The sequence below is a fragment of the Leptidea sinapis genome, chromosome 17 (genome assembly GCF_905404315.1).
Source record: "Leptidea sinapis chromosome 17, ilLepSina1.1, whole genome shotgun sequence".
Taxonomy (NCBI): domain Eukaryota; kingdom Metazoa; phylum Arthropoda; class Insecta; order Lepidoptera; family Pieridae; genus Leptidea; species Leptidea sinapis.
The window spans coordinates 3068562-3089939 of record NC_066281.1 but is presented as its reverse complement, the minus strand read 5'-3'; the positions used below and the strand labels follow the sequence as shown (position 1 = coordinate 3089939).

The 21378-nt window shown below is 35.2% G+C and overlaps 1 protein-coding gene across 1 annotated transcript in view; it reads right to left on the bottom strand.

The window, feature by feature from the left end:
* Positions 1-21378, bottom strand: part of LOC126969156 (nephrin-like) — a 570056-nt gene that overhangs the window by 311047 nt on the left and 237631 nt on the right. The window contains exon 3 of the mRNA XM_050814479.1: positions 12475-12610. Coding sequence (XP_050670436.1) covers positions 12475-12610 — 136 coding nt within the window. The remainder of the gene's footprint in view (positions 1-12474; positions 12611-21378) is intronic.

Below are 21378 nucleotides of genomic sequence, written 5' to 3'. Positions count from 1 at the left end.
TCGGGTTCGTACGCGTATATCCAGGATTCGTCACCTTATACGATGTAGTATACAGCATTTGAGGATCCTGCGTGGAATCTTTCGAGAGTTCTGACGCACCAAGTAACGCGAGCCGCTTTTTGCTTTTCACAGAGCAAATGCGGTATCCATCGGGAAAACAACTTTTTTACACCTAATTGTTCATGCAAGATTATTTGTATTGACTCATGCCAGTGTACAATCTGGCACGAGACTTGGATAGATTTTGGCGAGACAACACGTCCTGAGGATGCCTCGTGTAGAGGCGAAACACGTGTCGAATTGTTTTAACAACAAATATTGGCGGAATTAACACTAAAGAAAACTTAAATCATTTGTATAATTATGGATTTCCGCAAAGTAACGCCTAATTCAATAAATTTTCTCATGCCAATGTCTAAAGTTGCCTGAATTTCGTGGTATGTCACATGTCGATCTTCCTCTATCAGCTTACGCACAGCATCAACGTTTTCTTTCGTGACTGCAGTTTTTGGACGACCTTGACGGGCAGTGATGACCATCACTGAGCTTGACACGTCCACGTTGAAATTCAGCAAACCAGCGATAAATTGTGGTTTTCGATGGGGCTTCATCACCAAATGCAGAAATCATCCGCTCAACACACTGTTTTTGTGTTAAACCACTTCGAAAGTCATAATAAATCATCGCTCTAGAATTTTCTCGAGTCAATTCCATTTTCTCAACGACTAAACAAGTTTGACAAGACCTTGTGACAAGACCGAGAATCTTTTTTTAAATAAATAAATGGTACTCGATTTTTAAAAACAAGGAGTTTTCAATTTAAAAGATTTTAATATGACAGGAACAGTAGAAATATTCCATTCCCGATACTTTTAGTGTAGCCTATGTAAGCGTGCCATCGTATTGTGACTATGTAAGTGTGACAACAGGGCCGAACGCGTGATTTATGTCGTTACAGCAAGTCTTGAGAAAATCTATTTCTATTGTGTTCTTCATTCTTTTTTAATTAAACACTTTGACGGCAAATTATACTGGCCAGTTATTACTTATAGATACTAAGAAATTACTAATACGACGGGTTAAAAGGTAAACTGTAAACGGGTAAGACTGAAATGGTTAATAGGTAGGTTTTTCTGGATAGATTCCTATAGACATGGTACCCTCCTGGAGTATGTGATACTATCCTCGTCGGAGGACCGCGAATTTCAGAGAAGGTTGCAGGTGCTTAGCGCTTATGCCTACATATTACTTTAATTTCAGCGACAATTTTTTTTATACTCGATATAAATTTACATAAAACTTATTAATCATAGCGTTTTATTAAAAAAATATTGAAGTAGGCGTTACTTTTGCGGAAATCCATAATTTGCCAGATTTTGGCGAGACAACACGTCCTGAGGATGCCTCGAAACACGTGTCGAATTGTTTTGAAAACAAATATTGGCGGAATTAACACTAAAGAAAACTTAAATCATTTCTACACAGCGTTATATTAAAAAAAAAATGAAGTAGGCGTTACTTTGTCGAAATCCATAATAATCCAAATGTTTTGAGTCTTTACCAGAGGGGGGCTGCTTTGCACAGGATGCCGGCTAGATTATGGGTACCACAACGGCGCCTATTTCTGCCGTGAAGCAGTAATGAGTAAGCATTACTGTGTTTCGGTCTGAAGGGCGCCGTAGCTGTAGTGAAATTACTAGGCAAATGAGACTTAACATTTTGTCTCAAGATGACGAGCGCAATTGTAGTGCCGCTCAGAATTTTTTGGGTTTTTCGAGGATTCTAAGCGGCACTGCATTGTAATGGGCAGGGCGTATCAATTACCATCAGCTGAACGTCCTGCTCGTCTCGTCCCTTATTATCATTAAAAAAAGTCTGAGTGACTGAGACTGAGTAAATGAGTCTCTTGAGTATAGAGGCGAAACACATATTGGCGGACATTAAGACAAATATTGGCGGAATTAACACTAAAGTAAACTCAAAACATTTGGATAGTTATATTTCAAAATAATACTGTAGCTGACTCTCAAACACAGAGCGGGTAGAAGGAAACTGTCCCAACTGAATTACCATTAGCGTTTTACCTGACATCCGGTAGAAACCGGTACCGGATGCGACGCTTAGGCCTCCATCCGGTGTTGCCACATTACGAATAATTTGGACAAATATTAACGTTGGGAGTTCCGTTACATCATTAAGGTCATTTCTACTTACAGCAGCGGGAAATAAAAAATAAACTGAATTGTGGTTTTGATTCTGTAATTGCGATATTCAAATTCAAATATTTTTATTCAAAATAGGATGTGACATCACTTATTGAAAGTCAAAAACTACCACCCATTCCAAAAAGTATACCTCAGACCTGAGAAGAATTGGCGCATCAAACTCAGCGGGCTTTTTTTTCATCAAAAAATATTTTAACAATGTAATATTGTACAATTAAACTTATTACTTTATAGCCTTTTTATCTTGGATTTCAAAAATGGTTCCAAATTCGTTCTCTGCACCCTCGAGAACCGCGGATACGATACCCATATTGTTGAAATCATAATTTTGCGCGGCGGCCATCTTGGATTTCAAAAATGATCCCAAATTAGTTCTCTGCACCTTCGAGAATCTCGGATACGATATCCATAATGTTGAAATCATAATTTTGCGCGTAATATAACATTTCTCTCATACGTCGATAAAAAAGATTTACTTCAAAAATGCATAAAAAATATTATCACAGTAATTCCGTACTCTAGCACAACTGTAAGTTTTAAAAAATATTACGCGGTCCTTCTGGGTCGGCGGTCGTTGACCCGCATCGCTCGGTTCGTTCTCAGTCATGCCCGACGCCCGTGTCCATGCGTACCTGTCGAATCTAACGTTCGCGCAATTTTTACTTAAGCTCGCCTTAAAAGGTGAATAAATATGAAAGTTTTCGGAATTAAATAAAAACAACAATTTTGTTTTTCCTTTGATGTGTCCCCCGTCGTCCGATATTTGTTTTGTATTGACATATTTTCTAAGAGAGAATTTATTGACGCACGGTTTGACAGTTCTGCTGTGAAACAATTTCATTATAACAACAGGGAGCATATTTTACGAAATAATTCTTGATGTTATGATATAATATTATTGTCAAATTAATAAAAAACATTATTTTATTTATTATATACAGAACAACGTCTGTCGGGCCAACTAGTGTTAAATAAAACTCTAGTAATATAGGCATAGTATTGATTTAGTAGATAAGGTCGTAGTAGGAGTAATAAGACAAAAACCACGAAGAATGTGCATAGACTATGTATTCGACCATAGACAAACATTGTTTCTTCTATGCGCTGTAGTCGCATAGAAGTAATTTGAATCGTGTATTATTTTGAGAAAAATATCTGTAATATCTACCTGAAATTTGTACCTACTTCTTGGTTGGCACATACGGCGACCAGTCTTGGCAGCGGCGTAAGGCGTTGCACTCAATAGTGTTGTCTTCCCAAGATTGCTTAACGGCATGTAATTCGTGTGCATGTGTGCGTGGTTCGATTCGAGCGTCCTAATGTGAACTTAAAGTACTGTTCTTGTACTGTGCAGAAGCGGATTAGAAAGGTTTATATAGCAATAACTGCATATTTGTCTTTATTACAATCCGATAAAATTTAATATAGAACTCAAGCGAAACGCTCTTGAGAGTCGAATCGCGGACATCCTGAATTATCGCAAACTATCGACTCAACTACATACTCGCTTGCCAAAACTACGTTTCATCTATGTTAGCGTATTATATACCTTATATCAATGGAATAACGCTGAGTTACAATACACGTATGTATTGCCTGGCAATTGGCAAGCTAAGTAATATTTTAGCTTTGCTGTGGGATAATAGTCCCTATGCTGTCGAGGTAGTGTTGATCCAACTGCATCAGCGATGAGAATATTGGAATAATTTGTCGAATTTATAGGATATATTTCGATGGCTAATGGAAAGTGGGTAACGATTTTGTCAAAGGGCTAATAGTCTCGATGTAACGAGGCTTTTCTGTTTTATTTTTTCAAATTTCGATGTCAACTGCTGAATTTCAACATTACTGGAAACAATTTTATGACGAGTTTTACAAATTTAATAAACTGAACTCTACATTATTAAGGTTATCTAAAATGATTTGACAAGACTGACGTTATCTAGCATTAATAATTCCTGCCACAATTTTTACTAACAAATTTATAATAATATTATGAAGTTAAATTTATTGTTACTTTATATAGATAATCTTAAAATTTAAACAAACTATTGTATTTTACAGTTTCAACATTTCACTTCTATGGCCAATTTTTGGTTAATGGTTTTACTAATTATATTATAGGTCATAAATAGAAAATATACATAATTTACCAAGATTTTATCATGTTACCAATTTACAATGTTAAAATTGTAAATGTTAAATTTTTAATTTACATTACAATTTGCACCATTATATCATACATCACTATTAATAATTATTTAATTACAAAGGTGATTAAAAAGGTGCTTATATCGATAGCAAAAAAGAGCGATATTTCATTGTCACATACACAAACAATCGAGTTATAAGTTAATAATATAGTCTACGTGATAAGTTGATAACATTTAAAAGTAATAATTTCAGCCAGTCATCTTCCGGCCAATAATAAAACTTTAGTAGAATGTAGTCTGACTTTAAAGTGAGATTTGCTTGGCCATTGGGAAAGAACCCAAGTAGCCGAAGCAATTTGTCTGAAGTGGGTGGAACGGTGAAATATTTGGAAACTTCCAAAGCGTATTAAAGTATTTTCGCTACTTGTGTAAATGTCACTTTTTGGGTTGCTTTTATTTCACTTCAAATGATCGTAGCCAGAGTTTCTCCAGATTTGATTATGATAATGGAATGTAGGTTTACTAATTAAGACTAGTTTTACATCCTATTATTTGTTAAAATTAATAACAAAGTTAGAGACGCTATATATTTATTACGGATTTTTTTTTTTAATTACGAAGAAACTCTCGCATTACTCAAGGAACCATTTCCTGCGTATGCCTCAGATAAAAGTATTTCTTAGATCATTATGGATTAACGAAAGATGGCGCCTAATACGACTAATTTTATCAAGTTTTGTATAGTTTAATTTAAAGCATAAATTTTGCATGTATTTGATCAAAATTATTTTATAAAATCAAGATTATATTCTACCCAAAAACAGTTTCTTGATATTTTTTTAGACGAGACGAGTAGGACGTCCAGCCAACCCATAAATTCTTAGCGGCACTACAACTGCGCTCGTCACCTAGAGACATAAGATGTTAAGTCTCATTTGCCCAGTAATTTTACTAGCTACGGCACTCTTTCGACTGAAATAAAATAATGCTTACACGGTATTGCTTCACAAAAAGGCGCCGTTATGGTACCCATATTCTAGCCAGCATCCAGTGCAAAGGAGCCTCCCACTAATAATTAACAAAGCAATATTTAATGCTAATTTATCTTTTATGAGGCATCGGTGGCGTCATTCGAGGCCGCGGTGATTACATACCATCTGGCCACCCGTAAGTATGCTCGTTTGCAGGACAAATATTATTTTTGCTTAAAGACAAAATTCCAAGACCTACATAAAGATTAATTGAAAATCGCTGAAATTTAGTATATATATCTAATGTATAAAATTCTGATGTCGCGGTGTTTGTAGTTAAAATCCTTCGAAACGACTTGACCGATTCTCATGAAATTTTGAGTGCAAATTAGGTAGAGAATCGGACAACATCTATTTTTCATTCCCCTAAATGTTAAGGGTGGTCCACGCCAATTTTATTTTTAATTTATTTGACTTTTTTTTTTAATTTACACACAAAACAATATGGTTGTGACGATATAATGGAGATTTTTCCTGAAAAATTAAAAAAGGTTGAAATGAAAAATGTTGTTACTGGACTCAACAAATATTATGTCCGAAAGAGAAATTGTTTTGTTTTCAAAGTGCGTTAAGGGATTAGAAGGCGTTTTCTCTTCTATTGTCTTTTTCACGGAAATTTAAATTGAATGCGTTTGTTTGTTTGTGATTGTATAGTCCACCGTACCAGGGCATTGATATTTCAAAGGGTAACACTGCCTCACCGTGAAATATATAAAAAAGTTAATCACTCTTACAAGCAGCCGCATAGATTTCATTTACGTCGCAATCTGACCATTGAATAGGATTTCAGTCATAACCAAACATGAGTTTTACAAAAAATGTAAGCTATGTAAAAAATAAGTATCGCATTCGAAGAAAAAAAGCATAACACAAAATATCTTCCAATCGTTAATAACTATTATTTTTGTTATAAATAATTAACTAAATATCATACTTTGACCGTCTTCGTTAATCTTTCTTCCGTTAAATACAGATTCGTCAAAGTACAAATTACCTTAGTTCATAGTCACAGTGGTCGTACATTCTTGAGACGATAACAAGTGTTTTTATGTAGGTATATTGTTTACAAGTTTAGTGCGAGTAACGCAAATATTAAACTACCTTCAAATGTATAGTAAATATTAAAACCACTTTTAATTAATTTATTTTATGCTTAAGATTAGTTTATTTAAGTAATTATCTTTTTTTAAATATGAAAGTTTTCTAATCCGTTGGAAGAAGCGTTCTTCCCTAACACCTTTCTCCAAATTCTATTCACTAAAAAAAAATTTTTTTTTGATTTTTATTTAATTTTTTTTGAATCGTGTGTTCAGATTTGGAATTGGAGAATAATGTTTGAAAATTCATACTATAATATTTCAATTTCTCTTTAATATGATATTACGTTTATTTGTAAAAACTCGTCAAAATGTTATATAATTAAACCCTTTCAACATAATGAAATCATCCAATTGTTCTTGATACAGCAATTACTTTGTTAATTCAGAAAAACCTTCTTACTACCAGCTCTTAAGATATAATTTCTTATAGCAGTTGTCACTTCGCCTATTTTTATACACTTAGTAATAAATTCATTCGACAATTATAAGTATTCATAGCACGAGATCTGGTTAAATTATAAATTAGTCGTTGTAGTTAATTTGCGAGTGTAAGTTGAATCACCAGCCGCAAAGGGGTTGTAACAATGGCTTCATGAATTAATTACTCCATACATTTCGAAGTTTCAGATCGTACAACGAGAGCCTGAATGTTTTATAGTGAGTAGTCTTAGGAATAAGATGCTCAAAATATAACTTTACTGTTAGCTTTAAAAGATTGCAACAAGAACCTTGCGTTTAAAATATTTACCACGACTTTGGTTGTTGATTGATTTTTTTTTGTCCTTTTGAAATAAAATTAACAGAGCTTTGTTCAAAACAAAACTATGAGTACATAAGTGAAAACTATCATCACGAAAAGTGTATCTTGAATACTGGCATAATTTCCGTGTTGGACAGCTAGGCTGATCCGTTGGCTGAAATAACTGTCAGCGATTGGATTCCCACTAGCCTTATTGAGACACTTAGATTGTACTTTGTACATTGTCCGTCCTTTGGAGTCTCACGGGCCCAGTCTGTCGAAACCGAAGGGTTACCAGTGGTAGGCTCCTTTGCACATGATGCCGGCTAGATTATGGGTACCACAACGGCGCCTATTTCTGCCGTGAAGCATTACTGTGTTTCGGTTTGAAGGGCGCCGTAGCTAGTGAAATTACTGGGCAAATAAGACTTAACATCTTATTTTTGGGGTTTTTTAAGACTCCTGAGCGGCACTGCATTGTAATGGGAAGGGCGTATCAATTACCATCAGCTGAACGTCCTGCTCATCTCATTCCATATTTTCATAAAAAAAAAAACAAGGATGTAAGACTTATATAGACCATGTCAGTATATTTATTTGCGACAATCGGTATTCGAAATAGCAGTACTAGCACCAACTGGCTTGGACATGAATAAAAGGCATAAAAGGCATTTATTTTCTCAAAATTGATTCGTTTAGAATTCTTTTTGATGTCATTTCTAATATACTAGATACTACTACCGCTTCGGAAACAAATGGCGCTCTGAGAGAGGAGAAGTGGCGCAAGAAACTCTCCCAGCATTCTTTTTTTGCGCTCTTTTTAATAAAAATATACAATATTATTGTACTGTTAATGCTATTGCTACAAAATAATCATAATATAGTCCCAGGCTATCGGATCACTTAGATATTCAACTGTGGAGTAATAGGATTAACGACAGAGCCAATTTTAAATAAAACATTTAAATTTATTTATAGATAATGCCTGAACAGTGGCTGGAACTTTATTATAAAAGTGTATACATTTACCCTTAAATCTACTATGTATCTTATGAAGCCTATTAGAATTAGTTACAAGCAATCCCTTATTTTTAGTGTTATAATAACGAAAATCGCTATTAAGAGCAATAGGAGCGAGAGTGTTGACAAATGTCGCGTCCCACACCAGCAACCCTCCCACGTGCTCAACCATTAGGATCATTCCATCAGGACGCTTGCCATCGCACCGGGTAAATACCATGTAGCTCTAAAATAGCTGGTATACTAAGAGTGGAAATTGCCCTGCGGATGAATGAAATGTAAACGAATGCATGCAACATCGGCATTGAAATGGTTTATTTAATTCTATTCCTATTCCAAACCTTATATACATTTACTATCTATTTACGTCTGCGTAGAACAATAAAGAAACGTACATATAGAACGAATTATAGTTACAGCCGTTGTCTTTCACCACGGAGCACCCGTTTCGAACCCGCCACGTAAAGCTTTGTTCAAAATGAGGCTACTACTACGGAAGTCGCTCGTGTTCAAATTGACGTGAGTAGTCGCTCAAGTTGAAGCAAAACATGAGCGGGTTTGTTTGATCTCACAATGCATGATGTTTCTCCACTGAAGAACCAAAAATGACACGCGGGAAGTCGCGTCAGTTTGAACAGGGCTTAACAACGTGTTTACGGTTTTTGAATTATTGAGTACATTTATTTGATGATTTGTTTCTGGTGGTACAATAGAGTTTGAGCCGTGGTGATAATGCCATCAGGTGACCCGTATGTTAGCTCGTCTGTTCCCTTTTCCTTTTTTAACCGACTTCAAAAATGGAGGAGAAGTATGTTTTTTTATGTTTGTTAACTCAAAACTTTGACTCGGTGATTTTGATAATTCTTTTTATTTGAAAGCTGGTGCTTCACATACTATATAATAGTGATTCCAAAAATAAGAATAATCGTAACTAGAATTATATTAATTAATTAGATTGTATAAAAATACGCAATTGTTTTTATACTTTTTAGTGCAACTTTTGTTTTAACTATTGTTTTGGAATAGTGTTTTTGAAGTAAATTGTTTTTTTATTAGAAATAATATCTTTGTTTGAAAAATCTGCGACAACATTTCAACATAAAAACATCGAGAAATTTCAAACTGTGTAAAAATATTTTGACGTAAACTGTTCCTTCGTTTGATCACTAGATCATCTGTCAAGATAAGTTGAATGAAAAAGCGAAGTACCCAACCTTGTAAGTTTCTCTGCCCATGATGTACTACTTACCTAGGGATTGGTTTTATACGACTCACAAGTTTTTAGAGTAAAAGGGTTGCGAATCACGGGAACATTTTTTACACGAAGTGTTTTTTCATGGACGAGGGACTTTTACGTTCGTGCGATACCTAATGATATTAAAAATTGATATTGAATATATTAAATTTAACATGAATGGGTGATATAAAATTACAGCTTCACGGCAGAAATAGGCGGAGTTGTGGTACCCATAATCTAGCCGGCATCCTGTGCAAAGGAGCCTCCCATTGGTAAAATAATGTGAAACATTTAAATGACATGATTTGATACAACGGAAGCAAAGATTAGCCTAGCGAAACTTTAAGAAAAAAGCAATTCACTCGATTGTATGAAACGTGCAGTCATTGATATATTGACGGCGATAATCTTGTAAAAAACGAAATCCACTACGTTTTTAAGCAACCGTTCGCTTTCATTCTTAGCCGGATTATACTTCGTTGCCAATCGCCATACTGTAATTCCTACTATTTCGAAATTACGTTAAATATCTGCACGTTTCGTACTAAACTTAATTTAAATTTTTACTAAGGCAATCCCGCCTCTTATTACGTAGTATTTACATCCTCTTTGGCAGATCACGAAACACACGGAGAACAGAAGGCACACGTGGTTGGAAGTGCAACAGCAAGAAATGTGGTGTCGGCCTTGAAGGTGGAAGTATGCTCTATGCTTCAAGGTCCCTTAGTCGTATCTGTTCCAGAAAACTGAAGCCGGAAATCATTGATTCTACAAAGTGGCTGCGCGTGGCAACAAGTTCATGTTCATCATATTTTTGTGAGCGTTACGATGACAGATATATAATTCAAGTAGCTAATGATCAACTTGAAAATAATAACCTCAGAGGCATTGGTGATTCTTCACTAATAAGGGAGAAAATTAAATCGAGACATATCTCGCGCAAACAATATTTATTTCTCGACTATAACGGTTCCAAATTAAAAATGTTGGTATCGTCTCTAGTTTGGTAGCTTACGGACACTAGCTTCCTATAATTAACCTTGCCTATCTTAAATTTTTAGTTTTTTTATGTGCCGTAAAGGACGCGTTTTCTTTTATATTTTGTGCGAGCGTTTTGTATTTAAAATTTCAACTGACTACCTCACAGAAATTGTTGTATTATCTACTGAAAGCACTCGACGCTCAGGTTTAAGCTTGCAACGTTAATTAATGTTGGGTTATTTTAACCTTTGATATATGCTAAAATATTAATTATAATTATGTTAAAGACAATAATTATAATCTACATTTAATACACCAGTGGGAGGCTCCTTTGCACAGGATGCCGGCTAGATTTGGGTACCACAACGGCGCCTATTCCTGCCGTGAAGCAGTAATGGTAAGCATTACTGTGTTTTGGTCTGAAGGGCGCCGTAGCTAGTGAAATTACTGGGCAAATGAGACTTAACACCATATGTCTCAACGATAAATTAGAGTATTTTACAATTCTGTAATACATAATAAATTCGTTTGTAAGGTGCTGCACCCAATATGGGAGTCGTGTTTAAATAATATAAATTATTTCATAAAAAGTAATTAAGAATTATATGTATCTTATCGGCCTTACAAATAAAAATGACATAAAGTTATAACTGACAATATACGATAAACCAAGAATATTATGTTAAATGTTTATTAGTAGTCATTTTGCTTAAGATGGTTTATTCAGACGTATAACGTTTCCCGCGTTTATTTGCAAGGCAGCTTGTCATTCGGAAATCTTCAGAATTATCATTGTATTGACAGTGTTGTCAGCGATATAGTCAACAATTTGAATATTCTTGGTTTATTCTCAGATATAAATTTATGCCAAGTTTATTTGTAAGGCCGTATATCTTTAAACGAGCAATTATTGTACGATTTTCATAAAATTCAGTATACAGGGGATTTCAGGGGCGTTAAATTGTAGTTTTATAACTACAGTTTATACTGTAGTTTTATCCGTGTTTTAATGAGATACAGCTACAATAACATTAGAATACAAAAGTAAATTTCGCCACTATATACAAGAATATAATAGCTCAGATTGGACATTGGGTGATCTGGAAATCAGAAGACCCCGGTTTGAATCCAGATGTCTTATTAGTTTTTTAAGCGACTTCAAAAAGGAGGAGGTTATCAATTCGATCGGTATTTTTTTTATGTATGTACACCGATTACTCTCAGATTTATGATCCGATTTACGTAATTCTTGTATAGTTCGATGCAGAATAGATGCCATTTGGTCCCATAAAAAATTTACATAGTTTGGCCCAGTAGTTTTCACTTTATGAACATTTTTTATGAAAATATTTGTTTACCTCAATGATATAATTGTTTTTTTTTTGTGTACGGCTTTTTAGGAGTTTTCATTCATGTTGAATATATATTATAATTATTAACTGACACTAAAAGGCAAAAAAATAAAGAAAACTACGTTAAAAAAACTGACTTCAAAAACTGAAAAGTATCAAATAACTAAAAATTTAATTTAATACACCTTTACCTTTAATATTAATAAAATTCTATTATTTGTATGTGCTACATATTGATAGCTTTGGAGTCGGTGCCAAGCCAAATGTAATAGTGAGTACCTACACTCGCCATGCGTGACTTTGAGCGGGATAGCTTCGTCTAGAACAAAACAACCCAATCGGACAGACACGCGTGGCCCGACAACGTTAAGTTTTATTTTGTGTAATAGGTAGCACATATAAATAATAGGATTTTATAATTAATATTAAAGGTAAAGTTGTATTAAATTATTTTATTTGATACTTTTCAGTTCTTGAAGTCGGTTTTTTTAATCGTAGATTTTTGTTTATTTGTTCTAGTTTTGTAAATTCCTAACAATCTGAGCAAGGTTCGGTCGTCCGGATATTAAATATAAATTATCGTATCTTGGATGCATCAACCTTTAGAGCATGAACATATTGTAAATAAGTACTTACCTGTACAGAGGAATACCAGCATCATCTCGGAACCAGAACACCATGTAGACCTTGTCGTTGGCTGCAGTGCCCAGATCACACGGGAACCTTGCGGTCATGCCTTCCACTGCCTGCACGTCCACTGTGCGTACACCAGCTAAAAAAATAAAAAAAGTAAGACTATACCTGTGTAATGGGTAGGTAATTTAAACGCACATAATAAAACTGTTACATCTGAGTTTTAGTTTCCGCACTTAGTATTACAATATACTTATTATTAAAAGACAGTTAGGGCAGCGTAACCCCTTAGAATTCACATTCTGTAGTGTTCCCTCGAACTGAGCGCTCTTATTTAAGGCGATGAGTAAGCAGACATGCAAACAAGGTGTTTTTAAACAAGTTTTATTGGTGAAAATATAGCATTTCGAGCTATGAACACTACTTAATCCTGTTACACATATACTCAAGTCTTATTTGTAGGTTTCTAATGCTTGCTGTTGGTTATAGTTTTCACTCCAGAGCCTTTTTGAACTACCACTTTTCCTTGCAGTTAAACAAGTTTATTGGCATGGCATGACGCATTTTTTTAGTACAACTCTCAGAAAAGTTATTCTTATAGCTTTACTTTTTTGTGTAGGTATATTTATTCAGATTAGTAATGAATTCCGAGGATTGTAAGCATATAAACTGTTTTCCACGCAAGAATTTTGAAAAATTGGCTTTGTTACATAGATGGCGGGCCGGAAGCCGTGAACTCATATCGCTCAAGGTCGCTGGCATTTAGTGTCGCCTTAAGGCACGACCGTCTACCGCCTGTTAGTTGACACTACTGTAGTGCAAACTAACTTTTATGAATCAAGTTAACTAAAGATCTGAATATAATACGCTTTTATAGTTATTTCTAATTATAGTGATATTTAAATTAAATATAATTTAAATATTAACTGAAGTCAATTGAATGTAATTATTAATTGGGATATCTTGTGACAGTTCATGACGTTGGTAGCGCTTTTTAAGTAAAAAATAAAATTTTATTGACAACATAATAATGCTTATTATAACAAGATTCATAAATCATTACTTGTCAAAAAACCAAGTCTCGCAACTTAGTTCTTGTACCGTAAAAAGTTGAGAGATCTATGTAATTTGAAAACAAAATTTTATGTACGATGCGGGACTCGAACCCACGACCTCTCACGTTCCGTGCGAGTGCTCTTCCAACTGAACTTAACGTTCGAATGACGTATCGTCATAAAATCTTGCATGCTTTGCTCAACTCTCGGGTAGTGGCTTCATCTCCAGTATCAAGGTCAGTCCATTTATCAGTGGGAGGCTCCTTTGCATAGAATGCCGGCTAGATTATGGGTACCACAACGGTGCCTATTTCTGCCGTGAAGCAGTAATGTGTAAGCATTACTGTGTTTCGGTGTGAAATAAATAGTGAAAGTACTTGGCAAATGAGACTTAACATCTTATGTCTCAAGGTGACGAGCGCAGTTGCAGTGCCGCTCAGAATTTTTGGGGTTTTACAAGAATCCTGAGCGGCACTGCATTGTAATGGGCAGGTCGTATCAATTACCATCAGCTGAACGTCCTACCCGTCTCGTCCCATATTTTCATAGAAAAAAAAGCTGCCCGTAATCATATATAATATAATGTGGTATTCTTGTACGATGAGGCTTTCGGTCATGAAGTTAATATTAAATACCTTTCATACAACGTCACCTGCATCTCAGTGGAAATAATATTAGCCTGTCGATAGAGGCATATCGACGATAGCCCTTAATATTATATTAGTGGCTTACTTATATATATAAACAGTTTGCTATTTTAAGTGACCTCACTCACTTCTGGGATTAGGTATACAAAATAAATTTAAAAATAATAATTTTGGACGGATGTGCGGAATTCAAACCCGTACCTATTGAGCTACGTCACAGTGCTCTTACCAACTAAGTCAACTGTCAGTGGTAAGAGCACTGTGACAAAACACGATAGGCGCGAATGGTTCGAATCCCACATCGTCCATAAATTTGGGTACAAATTTGTATACTTCGTTGTTATAGTAAACTTCTAACCTATCCAAAGAATGTTATTTTTTATATAGAAATAATATAGAAAAAATGGAATCTTGTTTCCATAAAAATAAAGTATAGTAGCTTGGACGCATTGGCTATTGTCTGCAATGCGACACTCTCCTTTATACGAAGAAAATTTGGAAAATATTGTATCATTTATCAACAGGTACTTGCTATGTCGCATCTATATTGTTTAGCTTAGAAATAGTAAATAATGAGGTAATTCTATTTCGACAAGGCAAGGTTAATAATACGAATTATTAATAAAAAAAAAAATCTCTTTCTATTTCTCTCATCGCGGAACTTGATCAATGTAATTATTATGACGGGTACTCACGATATAGGCGCCACGTTAACAGATTGATGTACTATTAGTGTCATGTGTCAATGTGTCAAGATTTTCTCGCCAGCCGAGCGGAACTCTCTAAAAAGCAATTCACTCGATTGTATGTAACGTGCAGTCAATGATACATTGACAGAAGACGGCTATAAGCTTGTTAAAAACGGAGATAGCCGAAATCCACTACGTTTTAAGCACTACTTTAAACTAAACTGGACTGGCGGCTGTCAAAGTCCTTTTGTGACTGTTTGATATTCGTCATTAAAACTATTAAAAAACATGTACTTTATCACGTTGATTTTTGAAGTATAAATAGCACGGAAAACGAACGAAGTTAATTGGAAATACAAAAATACTTCAAAGGATTTTACGTTCCTTCGCAGCCATTTGTATTATAAGTCAAAATTAGTTCTCTGGACACTCGACAGTGTCGCCTCAAGTAGGCACAAAAAATTTGCTGTCGGTTTTAAGCAAATTATTGTTCGCTTACAAACTTAGCCGGATAATACATCGTCGCCATTCACCATACTATAATTACTACTATTTCAAACATATGTCAAATCACTGCACATTTCAAACTAAACTTAATTTCAATTTTTACTCAGGCATGCCTCTTAATACGTAGTATTTACACCCTTTTTGTCGCAATTGGATCGAAATATCGGCAAATATCAAATTAATAAAATATATATCGTGAGTACCCGTCATAAAAATTACAATATTTATTTCCTTCAAAAAAGGTACAAATTATATAAAATCAACATAATATACTGTGATATATTTAGACAGAGAGAGTAGACTCAGCCTATGCTTCAAATATTATTTCGTGCAACGCTGGTTTCCAGCCATTCACATTTTTTTGTTCTATATTCGCAATGTAAACAATTTCTATATTAATAATTATAATTGTGAATTAAGCGAGATAAGTGATTCTATGCTCGGAGTATTCCTGCGAGATCGAATTAGAACTGAGGAGATCCGTATGAGAACCAAAGTGACTGACATAGCCCAAATGATTGCGAAACTGAAGTGGCAGTGGACAGGACACATAGGTGGCCGTTGGGGCAGTAAAGTCCTCGAATGGTGACCACGTCCCGGAAGACGCAGTATTGGTACGCCCCCCATAAGATGGACCAAAGATCTGGTGAAGATCGCCGGAATAAGTTGGATGAGGGCAGCGCAAGGATCAATCGTCGTGGAGATCTTTGGGGGAGGCCTTTGTCTAGCAGTTGACGTCTTCCGGCTGATGATGATGATGATATCTGACTCTTTAAGTTCCCTTGGTCAATTCAAGCCAACAATGCCCACAAAATAATATGCTCAGCTCTCCGCATTTCTTTAAAAACAATTTAAAATATAAGATGAGAAACATAGAATACCTTAACCTAATTAGGCCCCTAGAGAAGTAGAACTTACAAAGCCACACAAATATAAAGCTTCAAAGACAATAGTTTCCAATACAGACGGGTTAGCAGGTCCCAAGGGGCAATAACAATACAATAATAATGCCCCGGGAGCCATTAGTATGGTAACGAGTGGAAGCCTTCCACAGACCCTCTAGCATTGTATCGTTTCTTTGTAGTTGCTGAATAGATGTGACAACTCTACGGTAGATTTACATGTCTCGTTGGGTGTCATTGTTATGTCCGGCCGCCCCAATTAAGGATTAATGAGTGGACTGTATTAGTATGTATGTTTTGAAACTTTTGTTAAGCATTGTCTTAAAATAATTTCTACACTTGCAAGTAGTATGTAACCTACTTTCGTTTTAGGATTTACGATAAGTATCAAAGTTGACAGTGAATTCAAATTCAAATATTTTTATTCAAAATAGGATGTGACATCACTTATTGAAAGTCAAAAAAACTACCACCCATTCCAAAATGAATGCCTCAGGCCTGAGAAGAATGGGCGCAACAAGCTCAGCGGGCTTTTTTTTTTCGTCAAAAATATGTTTTACAATTAACGTAACATTTACAAAGTAACATTGTACAATTAAACTTATTATTTAATAGCCTGAGGGCGGTCGCTCCATTCCCAATCTGTGGTATCATTAAGAAAGTCATTTATATTATAGTAACCTTTACCATAAAAACGTTTTTTAACAATTCTTTTGAATAACGTAATACATTTGTTTTGAACATTTTCTGGGATCCTGTTGTAAAAGTATATACATCGCCCCACAAAAGACTTGTTAACTCGACTTAGTCAAGTAGTAGGCATTATAAGCTTATGTCTGTTCCTGGTGTTAACATTATGGTTATGACAGTTTCTGGCAAATTCACTTATGTGCCTGTGAACATACCTTATCAAGAATATATTGAGAAACAACAGTCAAGATGTTAATTTCTTTGAATTTTGCTCTCAATGATTCCTCAGGGCCTAGGCTATAAATAGCGCGAATAGCCCTCTTCTGCAGCACAAATATTATATTAATATCGGCAGCGCTGCCCCACAGCAATATACCATAGGACATAATACTATGGAAGTAAGTAAAGTATACAAGTCGGGCCGTATCTATGTCAGTTAATTGTCTAATCTTTTTAACCGCGTATGCTGCAGAACTAAGTCTGTTCGCCAATATGGGGGCCCCATTGTAATTTGGAATCCAGAGTTGTTTTGTCATGTTATGATATATACTAGCTGACCTGGCAAACGTTGTTTTGCCATATAAATTATATATGTAAACCTTCCTTGAGTTTCAACGAATCTATTACAAAAGATTTCATTGAGATCGCTCGAATAGTTTAGGAGTTATTAGAGAACATAGAAACAAACATTCTCTTTTATATATATAGATTGGATATTGTATCATTATCTTTGCTATATTAGCTATATTAGTCTACTCTGAAATAATGTTACGGGTGTATGAATTTGCCATTTTGCCAAACTGGTTATATTGAATTGAAATAAATTGAATCTTTGAAGATTATCAAAGTGAAACTTTTATTACAACGCCTCAAATTCATCGCCCATCTATCGTATGTTTTTTTTAAAGAAAGTAGGACGAGACGAGCAGGACGTTCAGTTGATAGTAATTGTACCGCTCAGGATTCTTGAAAAACACAAAAATTATGACTGCCAATACAATTGCGCTCGTCACATTGAGGTATAAGATGTTAAGTCTCATTTGCTCAGTAATTTTACTAGCTACGGCGCCCGTGCCTGAGCGGCACTGCATTTTAGTGGGCAGGGCGTATCAATTACCATCAGCTGAACGTCCAGATCGTCTCATCCCTTATGTTTGTAAAACAAACTTGCAAAGAGTTTGCATATTAATCTCGCTATTTAATAAACGCTCTACGTTCTTATATAAAACATCATGATTAAGAAAAAAGGATTGCGTGGTTTTATGAAACCGTGGTAAAACTGAAACTTTTTTTCACTTTGTAGACATTTAACTAAAAATAACAACATTTACATTAAACACTGACAAACAGCATTTACATGAAAAACTGACAAAAACAAACAAAATAGCGTGGAGCACTGGCACAAATGAGTAATAGTCTATAAACTACACGGTCAGCTGCTGCGAACTATAGGCGCCGCCCGACCGTCACGCGACATGCAACACACAGACGAAAAAGTTTTTAGACGATGTAATAAAAGTTTCACTTTAAATACTAACCCCCTTATTCATAATAGTCTGCTAACTTAAAGCATTGCTAATTCTCACTCTGTCTTTTTCTATTGACCTAAGTCAGAATGAGAAAAAACACTCCTTAGCGGCTGTTTTATTATTATGAATAAGGGGGTTACTCTAAATCATCTAGTAACTAAAATAAACTTAATTAAGAGCATGCCATATGTATTAGAATTTCTCATTTGCTAATTATAAATTTAACACCAAAGCCTCAACACTAATGAATCATAAATCCCCACCGCTAGTAATCACAACAATATTAGGGTTTATCTATCCTTATTATTAGACTCGTAACTTTTCAATGCGAGAACTAACGCGGTAATTAATATCTAGATCACAAAGCAGGGGGAGGGCTGTGGGTTGTGGGTTTGCTCTGTTCCGGATTACTGCGAACAGACTGGATTGGATCGAGGTATGATTAATTATAGATTACGCATAAATTATCCATATTGAATCGTTTGTCTTCGCAGCTTTGATCTAAATTGAACTTGATTTGGGTTAGTATGTGGATTATGCTTGGAAGGTGCCACTGGAAGTTAGGCAATTAATTTGATATTGTAATGAGTGCCGGGAGTTAAGGAAGGAAACTGTTGTGAGAGAATTATCTTCATCTGAAGGAACACAATAACTACAATGTACTTGTTTCTGCGCGCGCCTTTTTCTGCCGTGAAGCAGTAATGTGTAAACATTACTGTGTTTCGGTCTGAAGGGTGCCGTAGCTAGTGAATTTACTGGGCAAATGAGAGTTAACAACTTTTGACACCTTGAGACAAAAGATGTTAACGTTGAGCGCAATTGTAGTGCCGCTCAGAATTTTTGGTTTTCAAGAGTCCTGAGCGGTACTGCAATGTAATGGGTAGGGCGTATCAATTACCATCAGCTGAACGATCTGCTCGTCTCGTCCCTAGTTTTCATAATATATATATATATATTTTTTTCTGATACAATAATGAGCCAAGTCTAGTCAAAAGTAGACCTTAGATAATTTATACGTCTAGATAGAGTCTCGTGCTGTTAAACAACCGATAAAAACAGGCCAGGAATATAAGTTTAGTGTGTGGACAAGCTACGTCTTACACTCGCGATTTGTATGACACTTTGTGTTAGTGTGCGTGAATTGGTCAAAATAGAGTTTTTAGTTCTAAACTCAATTTTTTCGACGTATTCACAGCTGTCGTAGTCTATCTAGACGTATAAATGATCTTAGGTGTAGACATGCCAATACATTTACAATTTAATTAGATACAATTTCCAGCACCGATTTGACCGAGTAAAACGCAGAGAAGGGAAAAGATTATTGTGTTTCAAGCGCTTGTATTCAAATATTTAAAATATATTTTTAGTATTGTTTCTTATAAAACTTTATAACATATAATCATATAAAAAATAAGGGACCAGACGAGCAGGACGTTTAGCTGATGGTAATTGATAGGCCCTGCCCATAACAATGCAGTGTGGCTCGGGATTCTTGAAAAACCCAATAATTCTGAGCGGCATTACAATTGTGCTCGTCACCTTGAGACATAAGCTGTTAAGTCTCATTTGCTCAGGAATTTCACTAGCTACGGCGCCCTTCAGACCGAAACACAATAATGCGTACACATTATTGCTTCACGGCGGAAATAGTTGCCGTTGTGATACCCATAATCTAGCCGGTATCCTGTGCAAAAGATGCCTGCCACTGGTATCTCTGTTTACTTTTAGGCAACGCTTGATTTAACTCCTCATAAAATTTACAAACTCAATTGATTTTTAAGGACTAAACTCCAAAACTAATTACTACTGACAAATGATCACACTCACAGTACCTACAGCCTTCGAACACCTTTATCGCTTTGTGTTGCGTAGAGACGTCGCTTGCTATTACCTACCTACCTACCTAGGCCATTTATCACGGCGTGTGTTTCATACTAGTTAATTGGCCTGACTCCTTCCAAATTCAAATATTGAAACGCATATTTAATTAAAATATCGTCCTGATATGTGGATGTGTGATCCAAAAGCTCGTTTGTCCTCCATTTCATAAAAAACCGGATAAGTACGAATCGCCCACCGAGGATTCCATAGATAACATTATTAGGTTCCTACCTATACTTATAAAACATGAGAAAATGTTTTTTTCACTCTTCCTAAATAAGTGGAAAACTAAAAATCATAAAAATAATTAAAAATCTTTTAAGCTTGTGTCAATATGACGACCTGTATAGCGGAGTGGTTAGCGATCCTACCTACTAAGCTAGAGGTCCCGGGTTCGAATCTTGGTAGGTGCAAGCATTTAAATGATGAATATGGATGTTTTTTTCCGAATCATGGATGTTTAATTGTATTTATGTATCTTTAAGTAAGTATATTGTATTAAATATATCATTGTCTTGTAACCCATAACACAGGCTATATATGCTTAACTTGGGGCAAGATAATTTGTGTAAAAAGTGTGTCGATATTATATATTATATATATTATGAAGCCCTTTCATACGATAGCCCACATTATAGGGTTAACTCAATTCAAATTTGGACCAGCGTTCCTTGCAAAATTTATTTATTAAAATCTAGTCAAGAAAACGAACGACACTTATGTATTTGAAAAGTTTTTTTTTCTATTAACATTTACCACCATATCGGAAAAGGTTGAAAAGAAATGGCAAGAAAAACGTTGCTCCAAACTCATAGTTGTTGAAACTCACCGAACCGATTTTGATGAAATTTTGTACAGAGATAGGCTAGAGCTTACAAAAAAAGGAAATAGACTACCTTTTATTGCGAAAAAATGAATTGAGTTGAAATGAGGTTTGGAAGTTTGTATTGAAGTTCTAGCATTTTTTAATTTCGACCTGTACGGGGTTGAAATAGGGGATCAAAGTT